General features: G+C 34.7%; 4 protein-coding genes across 4 annotated transcripts in view; 3 read left to right on the top strand and 1 right to left on the bottom strand.

Moving 5' to 3' along the window:
* The first annotated feature begins 174 nt into the window (after positions 1-174).
* LOC112044575 (malate dehydrogenase, cytoplasmic) lies at positions 175-4,300 on the top strand. Its single transcript, XM_024080446.2, has 2 exons — positions 175-537; positions 3,090-4,300. Exons 1-2 carry the CDS (start codon positions 535-537, stop codon positions 4,080-4,082), a joined length of 996 nt encoding a protein of 331 aa, XP_023936214.1. The 5' UTR covers positions 175-534; the 3' UTR covers positions 4,083-4,300.
* A 1,262-nt stretch (positions 4,301-5,562) lies between these two features.
* LOC112044584 (17-beta-hydroxysteroid dehydrogenase 14-like) lies at positions 5,563-7,233 on the top strand. The gene has a single exon (XM_024080456.2). It carries the CDS (start codon positions 6,338-6,340, stop codon positions 7,085-7,087), a length of 750 nt encoding a protein of 249 aa, XP_023936224.1. The 5' UTR covers positions 5,563-6,337; the 3' UTR covers positions 7,088-7,233.
* The window catches only part of LOC112044568 (ATP-binding cassette sub-family G member 1-like), a 92,569-nt gene continuing 77,779 nt past the window's right edge, over positions 7,220-22,009 (bottom strand). The window contains exons 8-11 of the mRNA XM_024080438.2: positions 15,654-15,822; positions 12,808-12,908; positions 9,307-9,462; positions 7,220-8,322 (exon numbers count right to left, since the gene is read on the bottom strand). Coding sequence (XP_023936206.1) covers positions 7,933-8,322; positions 9,307-9,462; positions 12,808-12,908; positions 15,654-15,822 — 816 coding nt within the window. The 3' untranslated portion in view covers positions 7,220-7,932. The remainder of the gene's footprint in view (positions 8,323-9,306; positions 9,463-12,807; positions 12,909-15,653; positions 15,823-22,009) is intronic.
* LOC112044570 (3-oxoacyl-[acyl-carrier-protein] reductase FabG-like) lies at positions 10,499-11,574 on the top strand. Its single transcript, XM_024080440.2, has one exon. The coding sequence runs from the start codon at positions 10,555-10,557 to the stop codon at positions 11,302-11,304; it is 750 nt and encodes a 249-aa protein (XP_023936208.1). The 5' UTR covers positions 10,499-10,554; the 3' UTR covers positions 11,305-11,574.

The following is a 22,009-nucleotide window of genomic DNA, read 5'->3' as shown; positions in this document are numbered from 1 at the left end:
ATTCACTATTCATGATTCAAACATTCAAACCGTGAAAGTGAAACTATAATATTCTCATTTAATCTGTGCACTGAGAATTGGAGTTGTATTTTTGACAAGGTTCGACATTCGTGTGAACGTAGCCTAATATTTCAGTTTGAATTTGACATTTCGCTATTTAGGTTATCTGTATCAATTGAAATTCCACGAGAATTCTATATAACAGCTGAAAAAAATAAAGTCATTTGTAATTTTATTACAAAGTACTTAGTTGCTTTTTGCTTTGAGCATTTGCGTAACGCACATTATAATAAACGGCATTTTGTACATTGTTGGATAATATTTTACAATTCTTGTAAACTTGATTTATGTGAAGTTAGAAGTAGAAGACAGACTCCAGCGCCAACGAAAGCAAAAAATTACGCAAACTGCAAAAGAAGTAAAAGTAAACCAGTTTGAATTTTAAAACGTGGTTTTCCTACCAAGGCCGGCAAATATCACATTAGTGAACCGGCACATTTAAATAAAATAACTCAATAAAGTAATATTAACAAAATGGTAAGTTAGCGCAATTTTGTAATTACATTACAGTGACATTGGTTTGACCTTTAAGAAAAAAAAAACACTTGCGAAGTTACATCTACATACAAATAATTGGAATGTTCCATAAAACTGATTAGAATGTTATTATCTAAATTAAAATCTATACTGGGTATTATCTAGTATGTGGAATGATTAAGAATAAATTAAAAATATATTATGTAGTTCACATTGTAGTAGTGTAGTGTAGGATCTCTGATTTAATTTTTTTTGATCAAATAGTCTTATTGTGTTAAAAATGCCTTTTTTGTGTTGTGGGTCATCTGATTCTAAGGATCTAGACACTACAGCAGTAGATGTGACTAGATCTGTGAAAACTGTTAAAAGCACAGTTAGACACAAGGTATTTATTTATGTTTCATTGGCCCAGTGGTTGCCTATGTGGTTTCGGATCAAGAGCCAGATCCTGGGTTTAAATCCTGGCTTGAGTTAAGAGATACTGAGTTTTCTTTCTTGGAAGAAATTTTTAATTAAATTTTAAGCCCAGAGTAGTAAAATTGGTGGTGTTACACCCTGTTCTTTAGAAAGCATGTTACAAGCTGTCTGTTCTGCTCATTATCATTGCCATATAATATTCATTAGGATTGATCAAGTTGATTGTATTGTAAATTATCACCTCAAGCCCACCAACCCACATTGGAGCAGCGTGGTGGGTCAAAGTTCCATATTCCCTCTCCTTTAAGGAGTGAGGCCTGGCCTCATAGCAGGCCGTAAACAGTGCCAGATTATAGGAACTTGATACCTAAGCCATCTTACCCTAAAAGGTCTATGTATCCCAGGGGTGTAGCTACCGCCGTATCAGCCATATCAAAGATACAGGCCCCTGGACTAGCTAGCCCCTGTGAAAGCAAAAATTAGTAAAATATAGGTAATCCACAATCTCTCTTTTTCCCTGGTTAAGTGTAAGCGCAATAGTTGGAAATACATAGGTTAAGTCACTGTCATAATATTTGTTTTGTGAGAAATTGTTACCATCCATTTGGCCCCCCTAACTAATTTTGATACAGGGCTCTTCCGAAGCACGCTACGGCACTAATGTATTCTTATGTGAACTACAAATAAATAATTATTTTAAAAATGTGTGGATTGTGACATTGTTTAAACTTTAGTGTGTTTCTTTTTTTTCTCTCTGTCAGTCTCTGGTGCCTAATTAAATGGGATGTCCTAAGCAATTGCTTAAATAGGTTACAGGCTAATCCAGGACTGGTCGTTAAAATAAACAGATAATGATGATTTATTTGTTAATTGTTTCATCTACAATGTAATTTTATACATATGCAATATTCATGTATCCTATTTACATATCTGTCGGATATTTATTCTTGTGAACAATAGTGTTTTGAATAATTACTTACTCAAAACACCATTGCAATCAATTATAACCATTATTATCACTATAATTAAGGCCATGGCTAGATGTAGCCATTACCAATCACTTTATTTTTAAATAGTATTACTCGAACTAGAAGGATTTATTAAACTCAAACTTCTTTTTTCTGCACAATTAATAATGTTAACAATTTTTAAATGTTAGCTTTATGTATTCTCTGTTGAAAAAAAAATGCTCGTGAAAGAATTATTTCGATACATTTAATTAATTCCTGAGATATGGAATTTTAAAGTGAGCCCGGTGATCAGTTCGCGTTTAACGCTGTGCCAAATTTCAAGTTTGTAGCATAAAAATCAAGGACTTTCATAAAAACTTATGAGAGCCTCTAGACCTTTTTAGTCCGGCCCTATTGCAAAATCCATTATTAGCAGATACCTACTATCTATGGACTACCTCCCTGCCAAATTTCACCTTTGTACGTCAAGCGGTTTTCGAAATTTCGTGATAATGACCTTTCGCATTTGTATATTAGGACGACTAGCCGACGACCGAACATTATTTTCCCCATTTAGACCATATTTTATGCAAACTTTGAATGTGTAAAATCATAACTATTTGGTATTTTTAAATAAAACAAAAACTTTTTTATTTTTTTACGTATTATCTGTCGTTATAAGTCGCTAGGTCAAGAAAGAAATATTAATATTATCAATTTAAAAATATTAAAGAGTCAAAAAATCCCTGAAAATTTCAGTCCCCTAAAAAAATCTCATTGCACTTATTTACCCCCTAAATCTGGGGGTAAACCCCTAAGTTGGGATCCCTGTTGTGACATGATGTTACAAGCGGTCACGCAACTGTAAGCGGGACACGATATTTTTCGAAACTTTGAATGTCTATATAATCTAAACTATTAGGTATTTTTGACTACAACAAAAACTAGTGTGTTTGTATACAGACAGGCTTTACTGAGACAACATTTCAAGTGATTTGGCATACCTAGTAACATTATTCATTGTATTGGACATCACTTAGTGAGATATTGTAGTTATTACAATGTAACTAAAAAAATAAAATTGTTGACCTCCATTCTTATATGCATTGTATGTACCTACACTTTTGTAAACATATTATCTTATCTGTAAACACATATAATGTTTTCCATATATTTTGATTACAGGCTGCACCAATTAAAGTTGTGGTAACAGGAGCTGCTGGCCAAATTGCGTATTCACTGCTGTACCAAGTTGCTTCTGGTGCTGTTTTCGGCCCAGACCAACCCGTATACCTCCATCTTCTTGATATTGCCCCAATGATGGGAGTTTTAGAAGGTGTTGTTATGGAACTTGCTGATTGTGCTTTACCACTTCTCGCCGGAGTTCTGCCTACTGCCAACCCAGAGGAAGCATTTAAGGATGTCGCTGCTGCATTCCTTGTTGGTGCCATGCCGAGAAGAGAAGGTATGGAGAGGAAGGATCTGCTCTCTGCTAATGTACGCATATTTAAAGAGCAAGGGCAAGCGTTAGACAAAGTTGCCCGTAAAGATGTGAAAGTTCTTGTTGTTGGTAACCCTGCAAACACTAATGCTTTCATTTGCGCCAAATATGCTCCGTCTATTCCTAAAGAAAATTTCACTGCTATGACTCGTCTCGATCAAAACCGTGCGCAATCTCAACTGGCTGCAAAAATTGGTGTACCTGTACAGGATGTCAAGAATGTCATTATTTGGGGAAACCACTCGTCTACACAATTCCCTGATGCTTCAAATTCTGTTGTTAAAGTTGGTGGAGCTGAAAAACCAGTTCCCGCTGCGGTTAATGATGACAACTACTTGAAGACCACTTTTGTTTCAACTGTACAAAAACGCGGAGCTGCCGTAATAGCTGCAAGGAAAATGTCCTCTGCATTGTCGGCTGCAAAAGCAGCATCAGACCACATGAGGGATTGGTTCCTAGGATCTGGTGATCGTTGGGTTAGCATGGGTGTGATTTCTGATGGCTCATATGGAACACCAAGAGATGTTGTATACTCATTTCCTGTCACTACTAGTAATGGAAAGTGGAAGATTGTTGAAGGTCTTACTATTTCTGACTTTGCTCGTGAGAAACTCGATGCGACGGGTAAAGAGTTGGTTGAAGAAAAGCAAGATGCTTTGGATGTATGCAAAGATTGATAATGATAATATAAGAATAATTTTGTACATGTAGCATTACTGAAAAATATATACTGCATGTTATCGTCACAATGATATTATTGGCAATAATTTCGTTTTGTTATTTCAAAATTTTTTGTTATAAGTTTATACAACAGATTATTTAGGAGTAGGTGTTTAGAAATGTAATCAGTTGATATAATTTATGATTTATACATAATAAATATTTTATAATTTTTCATATTATTTTATTCATCATAGATTACCTACTTTGCGGAAGAGCGTGACGTATATTTAATGAAATTGTTTTTTTTTTTCAAATAGGTAATGGTTATTGCCTAGTTACATTATTATCAACTGAGGAAGCAAAATGCATTTAACACACGGTATCGGTGTTGTCACACATTGGTGTTAATGTGTTAACACCGATACCGTGCGTTAAGCGCATTTTGTTTTACCAATAATAAAGTAGCTCAAACGTTACTTTCTTAGGATTAGTACCTACCTAGGTCCTACAATTCCAATTTATAAATAGGTAACTCGCATACAAACTTTCACTCCTCCTTTAGCCACACAAAATATAAATAACCAAAAAACGTGAAATGTGTCATAACCAATGAGGAGTTCACTTAACTGTCCTCCATAGTCATCACCAGACTCCTAATGCAGTCACAACCCATCTCGACTAAAATACTAAAGTAGTCCGAATCCAAACTAGGCCTTACACCTACTTGGAGTTGGACTATTGAGATTTGGTAGTCCGCCCAACGTCACTCACACCCACAGTCCAAACTCTATAAAGCTTGACAACTCCTTTCGGACAGTCGGTCTAACACTTCGGATGTTGCGCGCGGAGCGGAGGGCGTGTAGCGATGAATGAAAAACCCACGACTGATGCACGCACGATTTCACACCCGTGCAGTCTTTCCCACTGTCGCCCGCATATCATGGCAGTGTTATCAGCACTAACCCACACCTTCCGGAATCTGAGGCAGAGGTCATATCCACTGGGCTGTCACGGCTCTCATAAAAATTAAACAAGGTATTAAATATGGCCAATGCCACTATTTAATACCTTGCTTAATTGCTATGCGTGTGGAACCGCGGGGCGCCTGCTAGTATTAAACTTATCGCACTACTCGTAGGTATATCTCTGTTTATTATATCCGTATAGGTATATAAATAGATTAGGTACTTACTAAGTTACTAGAGTGGGTGCCTACATGATCTTATCAATTTGGCGTAGGTACATTAGTGATAACATTCTTGTATAGCTATCGATGTAAATAGAAACGATAATAAGTATCTTTTCTTCAAAACTATGCACTGGTAATCAGTGGCGTGCATAACATTTTTAATTAGGGTAGGTATTATACATAAGTACATAAGGGTAGGTATAGCCGTATAGGCAGTGCATTTTAGTATCTATGACGGCCTCCGTGGCGAAGTGGTATGCGCGGTGGATTTACATAACGGAGGTCCTGGGTTCGATTAAGGCTTTCTTAATTGGTCCAGGTCTGGCTGGTGGAAGGCGTCGGCCGTGGCTAGTTAACACCCTACCGACAAAGACGTACCTCCAAGGATTTAGCGTTCCGGTACGATATCGTGTAGAAATCGAAAGGAGTGTGGATCTTTATCCTACTCCTAACAAGTTTGCCCGCATCCATCTTAGATTGCATCATCACTTACTATCAGATGAGATTGTAGTCAAGGTCCAACTTGTAAATAATAAAAAAATCTATGAAGTGCCTACACGTCACCGCTGGTAATAAAGTGTATAGGTAAGTAGGTAAGTCTTGGAGACCCGTTAGGCTGTTGGTCCCAGTTACATAGACGTATACCAACTCTGTAAGTAAGGCTTGCTTCATTGCTTCATACGCACTTATACCTAACCTAAAACTATTTACTTATATCTGACGGGACATACAATTTTTCCACTATAGTGTAGTGTTTAAACCTATTGCATGCGTACGAATAGATCAGCTCAGTGAAGTAATGGAATATTTTATTTAGGTAAGTACTTACCTAAGTATTAAGATAACGGTGCATTTGATTTCTATGATTAGGTTGGTAGGTACTTAGGAGAGATTAAAATTAAATTCCAAAAAAATATACCTTATTAAAGTGGAAATAAGATTGTTTATAGTGTGATTACAAAATTCGGCGAATTTCCAATACAATACACTGATAAATGTTTTATATGTCAATATCACATTTGCAAGTCAAAAAACGCGCTGATACATTCAGTACCTATAGCATTGCCCAGGTACATTATAATGGAATTTAATAATAAAGTTGTTATAGTGACTGGTGCTAGTTCTGGAATAGGAGCATCCACAGCTATAGCCTTCAGTGCAGCGGGCGCTGAAGTGGTTATGGTAGGACGAAACGAAGCCAAGCTAAAATCAGTCGCCGCCAAATGCAAGAACCCCCTAGTGTTGATCGCGGATATGAGAAAAGACGACGATGTGAAACGAATCATGGACGAAACAATCAAAATGTTTGGCCGCCTGGACATTTTAGTAAACAACGCGGGACTGTCATCCACAGGGCATCTCATGGAAAGTGACAACATGATGAAAGCTTACGATATCACCATGAATACGAACGTACGAGGTCTGGTACATATGACCAGCGTAGCTGCACCCCATTTAGCAAAAACAAAAGGAAACATCATAAACATATCCAGCGTTGTTGCACTCATCACACCAAGTGTAATTGGATCGATAAATTACTTCGTCTCCAAAGCTGCTGTTAACCATTTCACTCAGTGCTCGGCTATTGAATTGGCACCATACGGGATTAGAGTGAACACAGTCAGTCCTGGACCAGTCAGGACTGACTTCATAACTAATGCCAAGTTGAATGCTGATTATGAAGTTATTAAAACGAAAAGTGCTTTAAATAGAATTTCAGAGCCAGAAGAGATCGCTGATTTGATTCTGTATATAGCTAGTGATAAAGCAAAAGGTATTACTGGATCAAACTTTTTGTCTGACAACGGTGTAATGGTAAAACGTACTTAATTCGTGAGTAGGCTTTCCATAATAGTAGCTGCGGCGATTATGGGCATTGTTTTTCATAAGATCGTAATACTTATATAAGTAGGTAGTAGGTACGTTTTAAAATTGAGTTGAGGTTGTAAATAAAAAATAAAGTTTATAATTTCTCACACCATTATTTAATTTATAGTTGGTTATTTTAAAATTTCACAATATTCATTTTTGTAAATAACATCACATGCCTTACCTACCATTTTTAATTTTTCGGTCAAATATCCCTGTCACAAAATTTCATTTTAAAATGTTACAATCTATATGTTAAATTAATATTAATTTATTAACTGTCCTAATCAAAACAAATACCAAACATAATACACTTAGTTACTTTAAACTAATTTACCTAATTTATTTTCTTAACAAAAATCACAGATAGTAGGTACCTACCCAATTATCATATTCCGTATATATGCTCAACATTAATTAATTTATACAGTTTAATTAATAACTAAATGTTTATTAATAATTTACTTGGGTAGTAACATTAAAATCCCGTACAAAATAGTTTCTAACTTTGTAATTGGTTACTAAACGAAGTCAGTCATTAAATAGACAATTGATTTATTCTTATTGCATATTTTTTTTTTGCAAAATTTCATTACTAAAACATTTGAGACTTGGACGAGATTAAATTCTAGTCCCTTTATTGGTTAAGTTATAGGTAACAAATAAGTAACTTTTTAATAACGTAAAAGTCTACAGTCGACTCCCATAGTTGAAAGTGAAACAAAGAAAGAAAGGGAGAAAAGAATGCATTTTCAGAAATAACATTTTTAAACACAAATAACAACTAGGTACTTATCTATATTTTGTTATCTGTGCTTTAAAAATTTTGTAACATAATTCATGAACTTGCTTTTGTATTCAGTAGTAAGACGATATCTTAGCATAAAGTACGCGACTAATCTATAAAGTACAGTGAACCCAAATAGGCTAGCTATTTGTGTACCATAGTTGTCATTTGCCATGCCCAGATCTCTGAGAAGGATTTTGGTATCTGCGTACAAACAAAAATCAACATTGCAGTCCATCAAAGGTCTTTTCTGGTACAACGCAAGACATAAGCCCGTTAACCCGTAACGGAGGTACGATAAGGACATAAACCATTTCATTATCCATTCGATGTACGGTCCAAAGCCCATTCCATAACAGCATAGAGCCAGGAGAGGCGCCGCTGTAGCTGGGCCGACGATTGAGCCGTTCTGGAAGAAATAAATGGAATTGTAGGCAATTAACATGTTGAAATGGGGATGATGACTAGGTTTGAATATATTGATTTTTATGATACATTCGGGTAAATAAGGTCAATGTTAACTGATTTATACATAAAAAGCAAAGTTTGTTTGGAAATTTGCAAAATAAATAAGATTATAAAATTTCAAAATCTTTTAATTTTTTTTTATCATAATTAGATGAAAATTCATACATTTTTAGCTTCCTTACATTAAATGTGACATTTTTCAATAAATGAACTATAAACATAAACGCACAAATAACAAAAATATTAGTAATTTTGTTTGAACGCCCATACAAACCTAACGATCAGCGAGCCAACGACGTCACTAAATCGTGCCATCTGACCCTTTAAATCCCTGTAGCTCCGAAAGTAATGATCGCAGATACCCTGTTACTTTTACAAAATTGCTTTAGTATAAGTATACTCTTAATTTATATACAATTTAAAAAACTATCATCATCCCTATTATAACAAGAAAATGGAAGCCACCAATTTTCCTCCTTTGATGAGATTAAAACTGGGGAGTTATGGGTCTGTTTTACGTAGACCTTTTTAGTAAATAGTGTAATATAAATATAATAAAAATCATGAAATAGGTGGGGTATATGTACCTACCCACCTATTCCATGACGGCTATAATATAATTAATGTATTAGGTAAATGCCTTTATACCAGGTTAAGTGAGAACGTCTAGTCCATGAGTATCAGGACTCCCAACTTTAGAACTAGATGCCAGGCTCTCAGTCAAGTTAAGTTAGTTCTGTTATGCTTCTGCCGCTAGAGAGAGTAAATAGAGAATGTTCTAAGATAATAAAGTCTTTTCAGCACCGTTGTATATTTGCATCATTCCAGTATCCCTTTATAGCCTTTTACTACTATTAGTAAGAGCTATCATGTTTGTCCATCAGACTTTTGGATATAGCTTAGTATTAATAGATGCTCAACTCACGGTAACACTGAAAGTAGACCCGACGAGTAAGCCCAGTCCTTCAGAACAGATCGCTGTCATCAAACCGCTGATCGAGAATAATATGAAGCGATCCCACTCCAGTAGCTGTCCTGACATCGGATAGCTGATAATAAGGAACAGTATCCCCAACATGACCTGCAAAATACAAAGTAAAAAGTACACACCATTAGACATACTTAATGTTTTTTTTTAATTCAATGATAAATAAGGGCTATTCCGTAACGATGTTTTTTAACTCGACAGCGTGAGTCTCGAATTCAGCCCTATCACTCTCTGTCTAACACGATTCTATAGAAAGAGAAAGATAGAGGTGAATTCGGAACTCGCACTTGCGGGTTGTACAAAACATGGTTACAGAATAGCCGTCCTTGACTGCGATCTTCCTTAGTGTTTTGTGTAAGATAGTAATGGGATTACTTGGAGCTTATGAAGTTTATTCTACACATATCTCTGACGGTTTCTACGCGGCATCGCATCGGAACGCTAAATCACTTGGCGGTACGTCTTTGCTAGTAGGTAACTAGCCACGGCCAATGCCTCCTACTACTAGCTACTAGACCAGAAATGAGCCTTAGCCTGAGCTCTGAGAATTATAAAATCCTAAATTGATCTGTGCTGGGAACTACACTACATTACCAACAGAGCCAGAGAGTTCTTCAACGTATTGGTGTTTCAACATCTAAAGTAGAGTTCTTCAACGTATTGGTGTTTCAACATTTAAAGTAGAGAGAGTTCTTCAACGTATTGGTGTTTCAACATCTAAAGTAGAGTTCTTCAACGTATTGGTGTTTCAACATTTAAAGTAGAGAGAGTTCTTCAACGTATTGGTGTTTCAACATCTAAAGTGCTTAGTTGACAAATGTATAGAGACTTATTATTTGGTAAGTTCTACTGTCGATTCACTAATAATTACCATTACTTTACAATACAAACAAAGTCGCAGGCAATTCTTTACCACTTTAAAGTATTTCCTGATATATTCCATATCAGCGCCGAGTGTTTACATACATAAACAATGCACTTGATCTGTTTACCTTGGATATAATATGCTGAACAGTTTATACCTTACTTTACTATAAATAAGATTAATTATGGTGTGATTGCGAAATAGACGATTTTCCAATATAATGTACCGACTAAGTGTTTTATGGATCACTACCATCTTGCATTGCAAGTTAAAATCACGGATTGATATATTCCAGTACAGATTTGTCAAGGGACAGCATAATGGGATTCAAAAATAAAGTTGTTATAGTGACGGGAGCTAGCTCTGGCATAGGAGCATCCACGGCAATAGCCTTCAGTGCAGCGGGCGCTGAAGTGGTTATGGTAGGACGAAACGAAGCCAAGCTAAAGTCAGTCGCAGCGAAATGCAAGAACCCCCTTGTTTTGATCGCGGATATGAGAAAAGACGACGACGTGAAACGCATCATGGACCAGACAATCAAGAAATTTGGCCGCCTGGACATCTTAATAAACAACGCGGGACTGTCATCCACTGGGGATATCATGGATAGTGAGAGTATGATGAAGTCTTACGATATCATCATGGATACAAACGTACGAGGTCTTGTACATATGACAAGCGTAGCGTCTCCGCATTTAGCAAAAACAAAAGGGAACATCGTCAATATATCCAGTGTTGCAGCACTCATCACTCCAACTTTTAAAGGAACGATAAATTACTACGTCTCCAAGGCGGCTGTTAACCATTTCACTGCGTGCGCGGCTGCCGAATTGGCACCACACGGCATTAGAGTGAACACAATCAGTCCCGGACCAGTCAGGACTGATTTCATAGCTAATGCCAAGTTGGATGCTGATTATGATTATATTAAAACGAAAAATGCTTTAAACAGAATCACAGAGCCAGAAGAGATCGCTGATTTGATTTTGTTCGTAGCTAGCGATAAAGGTAAAGGCGTTACTGGATCAAACTTCTTGTCTGATAACGGTATGTTGGTAAAACGCTCTTAATTCATGTGTACTTTAACTAGTAGCCATCTTTCCATTAACACTTTCGTTGCGGCACGAGGTCAATTGACCTCGTATAAAGAATTTTAGCGTATTCAAGAGTAAAGAGCAACTCAGAAACTGCGGTACAAGGTCAATAAACCTCGTACCGCATCAGGAGAAAGTACAGAAAAAACAGTGCCGACGCGAACGTGTTAATAGCATTATAACAAGGTACTTATTTCATCATAAGCTTTTGAAATACAACATATTATAATAAAAAAATACATATTACCTATGGATTTTTTTTCGTAACGAACCTATATTTTTTATAATTCCAAAATAATGCTAAATGAAGCTTCATTTAAGGAGCTTACATTTATGTTGAGATGCTCAAGAAATTTATCCGTATCATACAATCATTTGATTCGTATCTCAAGAACGAACCGTTTGAACTAATCCCGTGTAACACATGTCAAGCTAAATTACCGCCATTTGAGACTGCCGGTACCGTCGTAGCCGACCACAGTCCGTTCTGACCACACGATTTGCAACTGTTTCGGTTATTTGGGCTTAATATGCTCCAACTCTGTATCCAGGAAGCACTTGCCAACTTAACTTTGCCAACTTAAAATTGGACATACGGATAATTGCATGGGACTATCGTGTACTTCTAAAACTACCGGTGGATTTATTTTTGTTGGTTTTACTAAAATAGACTAGGTAATCAATCAATAATATGGTTTTGTCTAATGACTTTTCAATTCAATATTAATTCTTTTATTTTAATTTCTACATTACTTTTCTATCTAAATATTCTACATCAAATAATCTACAGCAGGAATATTAATTATTAATTTAAGCATAGGACTAACAAACTCAATCTCAAGAATAAATATAAAATCAATATTTGGCGACCACGGACAAAATCCTATGGAAATAAAAACATATTATGTGAGGGTGCTCAGTTATATAACAATCTGCCAAACTCCATTAAGGAGTTAAACAACATAAAAGCATTCAAGAAATCGATTAAACCCTACATCTTCACAAACTTGGACAAAATATTGAAAAAACAATGTAATTAAAATTTTGTTCCAATAATGCATGCTGTCTGCAAAAATGACGATATGTTAACTCTAAGTTAAGTGAACAGTACGTTTTTTTTGAGAAATAAAAATATCTTTAAACCGAAACCGAATTATAACGGCTATTATTATATTAGTATGTATTAGTATGACTGCTATGCCATTATCAGCAATCAAAACAGCACCGCTGGGTTTATATTTGAATGGTTCAGACTGAAACCTTTCAGAAAATTACAGGCATATAAGCATATTTCTAACATTTACCTATCTTTGCCGCCAAGTGATTGCCGCGTGGACACCGTCAGAGCTAATTTAGGTACCACTTTCTAGTAGTAATAAACTCTGCGCTAAATCGCGGACGGACAGGCAGACGGACATGGCGAAACTATAAGGGCTCTTTGTGGACTACGGAACCCTAAAAAAATGAAGTCTGACATACCATAAAAGGCAAACTTGATAACGTAAGTGCCGCGTAGTACGCCTTCAAGCTGTACCATCGATTGAAATATTCTCGCCGCAACATTCGCAGCTCCATGGGAACTGAAAAAAACGAAAAAAAAACTCATCCAACTTTCCGTCTCTTGAATTTAATAGTTATAAGCTTTTGTCGGAAACCAGACTAGTTTCGAATCTAACACCATTACACTTTTTTCAAAGACATATACCTAATATCTAATAGACTAGGCGCTGTGAGCAGCGAGCACTTCATACATGCATTAAAGTACTGCATACCCTAAGCGTTGTTTTGTTGTATGATGATTTTTCCAGTTTGATTAATTTTTCTCACTGGCGTATACCCTGATCGACAATTTGTCAATGTGTGCATAATTCAGAGACAGCATTCACAGCGGTTTACAGTTTTGATCTTGTCAGGAGAATTGTTGTTCGATTATTTTGTCATAACCTACCTTTACCCTTTGGTGTTAACTAAATTGATTGAATAAATGCTTCGAACCTATCAGTTTTATTGCTTGTTATATACTTGTACATATGTTTTCTGTGGTTATATTAAGAAAATTAAATTTTATCATGATATTATCACAATAGTAGCCAGCCTATTAAAAAAAACACAAGAAAGATTAACAAATAATAAAGGCTATATTTTATACCAGTATTCCCACAGGTAAGACCTTTGGGTCTTTGTCACTTTGTAACCATGTACAGTCATGAAAGAAGTTTTTTTTTATTCTTTAAAAATTAGCCCTTGACTACAATTTCACCTGATGGTAAGGGATGATGCAACCTAAGACGGAACCGTGCTAACTTTTAGGAGTAGAATAAAATCCACACTCCTTTCGGTTTCTACACGACATCGTACCGGAACGCTAAATCACTTGGCGGTACGTCTTTGTAGGTAGGGTGTAGTCCAGCGATTAAAACCTGGACTAAAATAAATAGCGCCTTACACAAATGATATTATAGGCGCCGCGTCTGGGGGACTTGTTTCATGAAAAGGACTAGATATAAAGATTCACTATCAGCTGAAAGCTCTAGGGCTTATTTGTCGAATAAAACGGACGGCCTCCGTGGCGCAGTGGTAAGCGCGGTTGATTTACAAAACGGAGGTCCTGGGTTCGATCCCCAGCTGGGTCGATTGAGGTTTTCTTAATTGGTCCAGGTCTGGCTGGTGGGAGGCTTCGGCCGTGGCTAGTTACCAAGCCAAGCGATTTAGCGTTTCGGTACTATGTCGTGTAGAAATCGAAAGGGGTGTGGATTTTCATACTCCTCCTAACAAGTTAGGTCGCTTCCATCTTAGATTGCATCATCACTTACCATCAGGTGAGATTGCAGTCAAGAGCTAACTTCTAAAGAATAAAAATAAAAAAAAAGCATCAGTTTGTACAAATATGTAAAGTTCTTCCGTATATATTTTTTTTTTTTATAATAATATTTATTTTATAATATAATATATTTGATACCCAGAGTTATTTAAGCTTCAAAATGTACTCCATTAGGATAACATGAGTTGTGGAACGCGATATAAAAAGGTCCTTCTTATTGACCTCTTATGTAAATTACCCCTAAAGCCTTCTTAAGGTTATTATGACAGCGAGGATGTATAAGGAAAAAAGTTTTTGTCATGTATATTTTGTTATGGTGATTCCCCGCGATACTAAAAGACGTTTCCCGTAAGCCGTCGCATAATAATATTATACTCGTACAGTATTTGAAATTTTTGCTTTGGTGTGTAGATATATTTATATATTTCACTAACAAACATCCCGTGTATTTCCCTTACGTTTTATTTAAAACTTTAAGCTTTATAATATAAAACTGAAGAGTTTGTTTGAACGCGCTAATCTCATGAACTACTGGTCCGATTTGAAAAAATATTTCAGTGTTAGATAGCCCATTTATCGAGGAAGGCTATAGGCTATATTTTATCCTCGTATTCCTACGGGAACGAGAACCACGCGGGTGAAACCGCGCGGCATCTACTAGTATACGAATAAAATTGAAGTTTCTGTCTGTGATTTCAAGATAACTGTGTTTTCTCAAGTGCTTAATGCTTATAATCATTGACAAGATACTAAACAACAAATAAGCTTTTTTTTTAATCTTGTCTGTCTGTCTTTATGTTTGTCTGGGTAATCTTTAGAACGGCTGAACTGATTTCAATGGGACTTTCACTAGGAGTTAGAGCAGGTTATTGAGCTACATATAGGCTACTTTTCCAAAATAAACTTTTCCAAATTCATAAATACCGCAGGATTTTTGAAAAACTGTATTTAACGCAAGCGTCTAGTAGTTTTAAATTAAAAGCCTTAATTATAGCTCAACGGTATTGGATTCATCACCGAGGGGTGTTGGTTCAATCCTCACCCCGTTGGTCTATTGTCGTACCCACTCCTAACACAGTCTTTCCCGACTAGTTGGAGGGGAGTAGGAATATTGGTCATATTATAATTTTTTTTTTAATTCTTTACAAGTTAGCCCTTGACTACAATCTCACCTGATGGTAAGTGATGATGCAGTCTAAGATGGAAGCGGGCTAACTTGTTAGGAGGAGGATGAAAATCCACACCCCATTCGGTTTATACACGGCATCGTACCGGAACGCTAAATCACTTAGCGGTACGTCTTTGCCAGTAGGGGTGGTAACTAGCCACGGCCGAAGCCTCCCACCAGCCAGACCTGGACTCATTAAGAAAATCTCAATCTGCCCAGCCGGGGATCGAACCCAGGACCTCCGTTTTGTAAATCCACCGCGCATACCACTGCGCCACGGAGACCGTCAAATATGGCAAATATTCTTTTAAAAAAAAAATATATAGAGATACATACACAACAATACAGGTATCATAATGTGGGTGTACATGAAGAAAACCACGCAGCTGACGCAGAACTTGAAGTTGGCTATCGGTGCATTGCCGTCGTTGCCGATGAGGAAGAATATGCCGCCCAGCAGCACCGCGGCACTGATGTGGTGCAACAACTGGATCCATAAGCTTAACTGAAATTAATTAATTAATTTAATTGACTATGATGACCTATGAGGCTTGGTCGCTAACTATGGGCCTCATAAGAAAACTCACAGTCATACAGTGAGCGATGGAACGAGCTATGTTAGGAGTATATCTGCGTGATCAGAAATGAGATCCGAAGAACCAGTCACAGACATAGCTCAACGAGTTGCGAAGCTGAAGTGGCAATGGGTCCAAGTCCCAAAGTGCTGGAATGGCGACCTCGCACTAGTAAGTGCATTGTTAGTCGACTCCCCACCAGTTGAACTGATGACAACAAGCGAGTCGCAGGGATTCGCTGGACGCAGGTGGCTCAGTATCGTGATGTTTGGAAGTCCCTACAAAAGGCCTATGTCCTGCAGTGGACGTCCATCGGCTGATATGATGATGATGATATTTAACTGAGTTACATATTTGTTCCTTTTGCCGTGGACACCCTTGGGCCATGGAGTCGCAGTCCCCAAAAAATCTCCGAATCATTTCACCGCGGCTAGTTGCCTCGACTGGTGACAGAAAGGCTGGCTCATTTTGTGCGCAAAGGATCAGCCTGGCTATACAGCGAGGAAATGCTGAAAATATTCTTGTCACCGTTCCATGTGGGTATGATAGTTATTAGAATAAGATAGCTTAAGTTCCTTATTGTATTCTTTCTCAATAAAAAAATACCTTGATGAATTATTTAATTAATCATTCATTCATCATTAAAAGCCGATGGATATTCACAGCTGGCCTTTCCAACTACACGTGCTGACTGAAATTTTGTAGGCAATATTGGCATTAATACATTTATTGATATAATTTTATATAAAATCTTTTCATCCAGTAAAATCCGTTAAAGTTAACTATACTCATGTTTTCTTATATTCATGGGATCCTCTACTACTTTACTAATGCTAAGAACGAATTTTGCGACAGGGACGGATTAAGGAGGTCAAAGGACGGGCGAAGTCTCAGATGTCTACTAGTTATAGTATAGAGAGACTTGTCTGTAAAAGATAAGATCAGAAAATAATAATTATTATCCTAGTCTGGAAAATTAAGATAATGGAATCTCCTTCCGACATCTGTGTTTTCTGACAAGTACAATTTGAGCACCTTCAAGGCAAGAGTAAATGGGCATCTTCTAGGCAAGCTCGCTTCATCTTAGCCTTTTTCCTTGCTTTCCATTAGGCATGACTGAAGTCAATAGTAAGACTATATACAACATAAAATAATGTTGATGAAGTTCAGATACAGATGGTGAGAAATCAACAAAGTTTACAAAATAATAAAAATAAAAATAAATATATGTAAAAAGAAAACCTCTTTAATATTATTTTTTTTGGTACTTTTTTTTTCATGACATTGTCACATTTGAAATATTCGATATATTATTTTTGAATTATTAGCAAAACATTAAAATTTTTATTAAAATATAAAGTAAATGTAAATAATAGCGTTGAATGTTGTTTTTATATTTTATTTATAGGTAAGTTTTAGTTTAGTATTTAATTTAATAATTTAATGTAAAATATTGTAAATAACAATTATATTTTATTTATAGAAACACAATCAAGCTTTTATTACTACTATCACATTTATGTGAAATAATTATCATTATAAAACAACATTTATTAACTATTTTACGAAAAATGGAGAAACTGAGGTTTGATTTTGAAGTAAAACCAACAAGTGATGGAAAATCAAACGCAATATGTGTAACTTCGATTGCCACACCTGATGGTAAAACTTTCAGTATACCAGAGGAATATCAGCCGGTAAATCTCCACCAAACCATTTATAATACTCCAAACTTTGTTAAGGTAAAAAAATCCTTCAATAAAAGATACCAAACGAGAAAAGTCTGGATAACCTTAACTAAGGAAATAAAAGATATTTATTTGGATGCGGAGCAAAATGTACAATTTTATGATTTTTATCTCGAAGAAATTCTAAACTATTCTGAAATTATACCTAGTAGTTCACATGAAGTACTAGAAAAATTGTTAGAAAAAATGCTTGAAGAAAGACATAACAAACCTGAAAATCAAAATTTAGGGAATATTGCAAAAGATTTCATGATTGAAAAATTCAATGGTAGAAACTCAAATGCTTATCAATGGCTAAAGGATTTTAATAAAGAATGTGAACGTTTTGATATAAAAGAAGATATAAAGAAAATTAAAGTTTTAAAAAATTTTATGGAGCAATCTAGTGTCGATTGGTATAGTTGTATGATAATGAAACATACAATAGAATCAAAATGGGACAAATGGGAAAAAAGTTTTTGTGAAACATTTGCAAACAAAGGATTGTCACCCATTAGATATGCTCTGTCCTTTAAATATCAAACAGGTTCATTACTTGCATATGGTTTAAAAAAAGAAAAACTTTTACTGGAAGTAAGGAAATCAATTGATACCGAAACACTTATTGACCTTATAGCGGTTGGATTACCGAATTATGTGGGGGATCAGATTGATCGAGCAGCTTTAAAAAGTACTGAGGATCTTTATTATGAAATTGGGAAATTGGAACACCTTGTAAGAAATAATAAATATGATAATAAAAACAGTATTTGCTCTGACACTAAATTAAATAAAAAGGAACAAACAAAACCATGCCCCATATGTGTGAAAGAAAAAAAGGGGAAACGTTACCATTTAATAGAAAAATGTTGGTTTAAGGATAAAGATAAAACAGGAGTTGTTAAAACTGTAAATAACTCTGAATTGGAAGTTGAACTGAATGAAGAGAGTCCAAAAAACTAGATGTGCCACCATTAATAAAAGTAAAGTTACTATTGAATGATACGTTAGATATTTCTGGAATTTATGATTCAGGTTCAAATGTATCATTGATTAATGCAAAATTGTTAAAAATACAGAAAAATGAAAATTCAAAGAATACACAAATAGTAAGCTTGAAAACTATTAATGGTGAGAAGAAAACAAAAGGTATAATAAAACTTAAAATAAAAATATACAATATTGAAAGAGTTATGGATATCTTCATAATAGATAATGAAAATTTTAATTATGACTTTTTGATTGGACTAGATTGTATTAAAAACTTTAAGTTGATGCAAAATGAACAACTAAAAATCGTACAATTTAATGATCCAAAAGAAAATGAAGACATAAATAAATATGAAGTGAATTTCAATGAACATATTGACACGGCAAATTTTGAAATATTGGTAAATCATCTTGATTTATCCCAACAATCAGAAATTGATAAGTTGGTAGAAAAATATAAACAAGTGTTTGCTAAGGATAAATATGATATCGGCACTGTACGGGATTATGAAGCACATATTGATTTAAGTGTAGATAAATATTGTTGCAAACGTCCTTACAGATGTACAGCTGAAGACAGAATTGAAATAGAAAGCCAGATATCAAAACTATTAAAAAATAATTTAATTGAGGAATCTTATAGCCCATTTGCTGCCCCAGTTACTTTAGCATATAAAAAGGAAGATGGTAAGAGAACAAGGCTATGTATAGATTTTAGAGAATTGAACAAAATTGTTATTCCCCAATCACAACCATTTCCATTGATTGAAGATTTAATGATCAAAGCTGTGAATTGCGAATATTTTTCTACTTTTGACATAAATTCAGCCTTTTGGTCAATTCCTTTGAAAATAGAAGACAGGTACAAAACTGGCTTTGTTACACAAGAAGGACACTTTCAATGGACGTGTCTTCCGTTTGGATTAAAGACTGCGTCTGCCATTTTTCAAAGAATATTGGGAAATATTATAAGAAAATACGAACTTTCTGGTTTTGCAGTAAACTTTATAGATGACATTTTAATTTTTTCTAAAACTTTTGGAGAACATATATTACATATATCTAAGTTACTTGAGGCAATACTAAAGGAAGGCTTAAAACTGAAATTTTCAAAATGTACTTTTGCGGAAAAATACGCAAAATATTTGGGTCACATAATAGAAAATAATTCAGTAAGGCCTTTGAAAGATTATTTGTCTGCTGTAAAAAACTTTCCACTTCCAAAAACAAAAAAAAATATACGCCAATTCTTAGGAAAAGTTAATTTTCATCATAAATTCATACCACACAGTGCAATTATTTTAGATCCATTACACAATTTATTAAGAAAAGATGTGAAATTCATATGGACTGCAGAATGTCAAGAAGCATTTGATAAAATAAAAACATTATTATGTTCAAAACCAGTTTTAAATATTTTTGACCCAGAACTACCAATATACATTTATACAGACGCTAGTATAAAGGGTGTAGGAGCGGTTTTGAAACAAAAAGATAAAAATCAGGATATAAGACCAGTTGCTTATTTCTCAAAAAAGTTAACTGAAACTCAAAAAAAGAAGAAAGCTATATATCTAGAGTGCCTAGCAATAAAAGAATCTATAAAATATTGGCAACACTGGCTTATGGGAAAAGAATTTATTGTATATTCAGATCATAAACCATTAGAAAATATGAACATTAAATCAAGGACTGATGAGGAACTAGGAGATTTGATGTATTATTTATCTCAATATAATTTCAAGATAAAATATAACCCAGGAAAATCCAACCAGGAAGCCGACTGCTTAAGCAGAAACCCAGTTTTAGAACCACACGAAAACAGAGATGATTGTTTAAAAGTTGTAAATTTAATAAGTCTACAAGATATAAAGAATGACCAATATAGAAATCAAGACCTGCAAAAACAAAAACTTATTAACAAAAATGGAATTTACTACAAAAAGAATAAAAGACGGGAAAAGATTATATTATCAGAAGAGATGAGCATAAATCTTATAAAAGATGTTCACGTTAGTTATTGTCACATTGGGAGGACCCAGACGATAAATAAATTAACACCATTTTATACAGCAAAAAATTTCATCAAAAACATTAAAGAAATGTGTGATGAATGTGAAACTTGTATTAAAAACAAATCAAGGAAGAAATCAAAATATGGTTTAATGTCTCATTTAGGTCCTGCAACACAACCTTTTCACATTGTATCAATTGATACCATTGGCGGTTTTGGAGGATCACGATCAACAAAAAAATACTTACATCTTTTAGTTGATCATTTCACAAGATATGCTTATATTTCTACATCCAAGACACAAAGCTCCACAGATTTTATTAAACTAATGAAAAATGTTACAGAAACTTACAAAGTAGATATGGTATTAACAGACCAATACCCTGGTATCAATTCCAAGGAATTCAAAGAATTTCTGAACCAGGAAAATATAAAAATGATTTTCACTGCTGTGGATACACCTTTTTCAAATGGACTTAATGAAAGGCTAAATCAAACATTAGTCAATAAAATAAGGTGTAAGATTAATGAAAATCAGAATAAAACAGCATGGAGTACAATTGCGCAAAAATGTGTAGAAAAATATAATGAAACAGAACACACTGTTACGAAATTTGCTCCAAAATACCTTTTAGAAGGAGAAAATGTGAATATTTTGCCAAATGAACTGAAATCAAGATACACTAAAGACGATCTAGAAAGAGACAGAAAACTAGCTCTGGAAAACACACTAAAATCTCACAATTATAATAAAAAAATATTCGACCAGAATAGGCAAGAATATATATTGAAAATAGGAGATAGAGTATATGTAGAAAACGGAAATCGTTTAAATAGAAAGAAAACCGATGAATTAAGAATTGGACCGTTCAAAATTGTACAAAGGATTTCCAATTCAATCTATGAAGTTGATACCGGCCACAAAAAAGCGGAATCAAACTTTTATCATATCACAAAACTGTATCCTGTTCTTAATGAGAGAACAATTATAAATTAGAGAACATTATTTAGATAAAGTTCTTTTTTAAGGGGGGGAGATGTAAAAAGAAAACCTCTTTAATATTATTTCTTTTTGGTACTTTTTTTTTCATGACATTGTCACATTTGAAATATTCGATATATTATTTTTGACTTATTAGCAAAACATTAAAATTTTTATTAAAATATAAAGTAAATGTAAATAATAGCGTTGAATGTTGTTTTTATATTTTATTTATAGGTAAGTTTTAGTTTAGTATTTAATTTAATAATTTAATGTAAAATATTGTAAATAACAATTATATTTTATTTATAGAAACACAATCAAGCTTTTATTACTACTATCACATTTATGTGAAATAATTATCATTATATATACTTAAACAATATACATCATTATCTAGCCTC

This window comes from Bicyclus anynana, chromosome 9, assembly GCF_947172395.1.
Source record: "Bicyclus anynana chromosome 9, ilBicAnyn1.1, whole genome shotgun sequence".
In the NCBI taxonomy this organism is placed as follows: domain Eukaryota; kingdom Metazoa; phylum Arthropoda; class Insecta; order Lepidoptera; family Nymphalidae; genus Bicyclus; species Bicyclus anynana.
The sequence above is the reverse complement of the archived record's forward strand: the minus strand, read 5'-3'. Positions and strand labels throughout refer to the sequence as shown.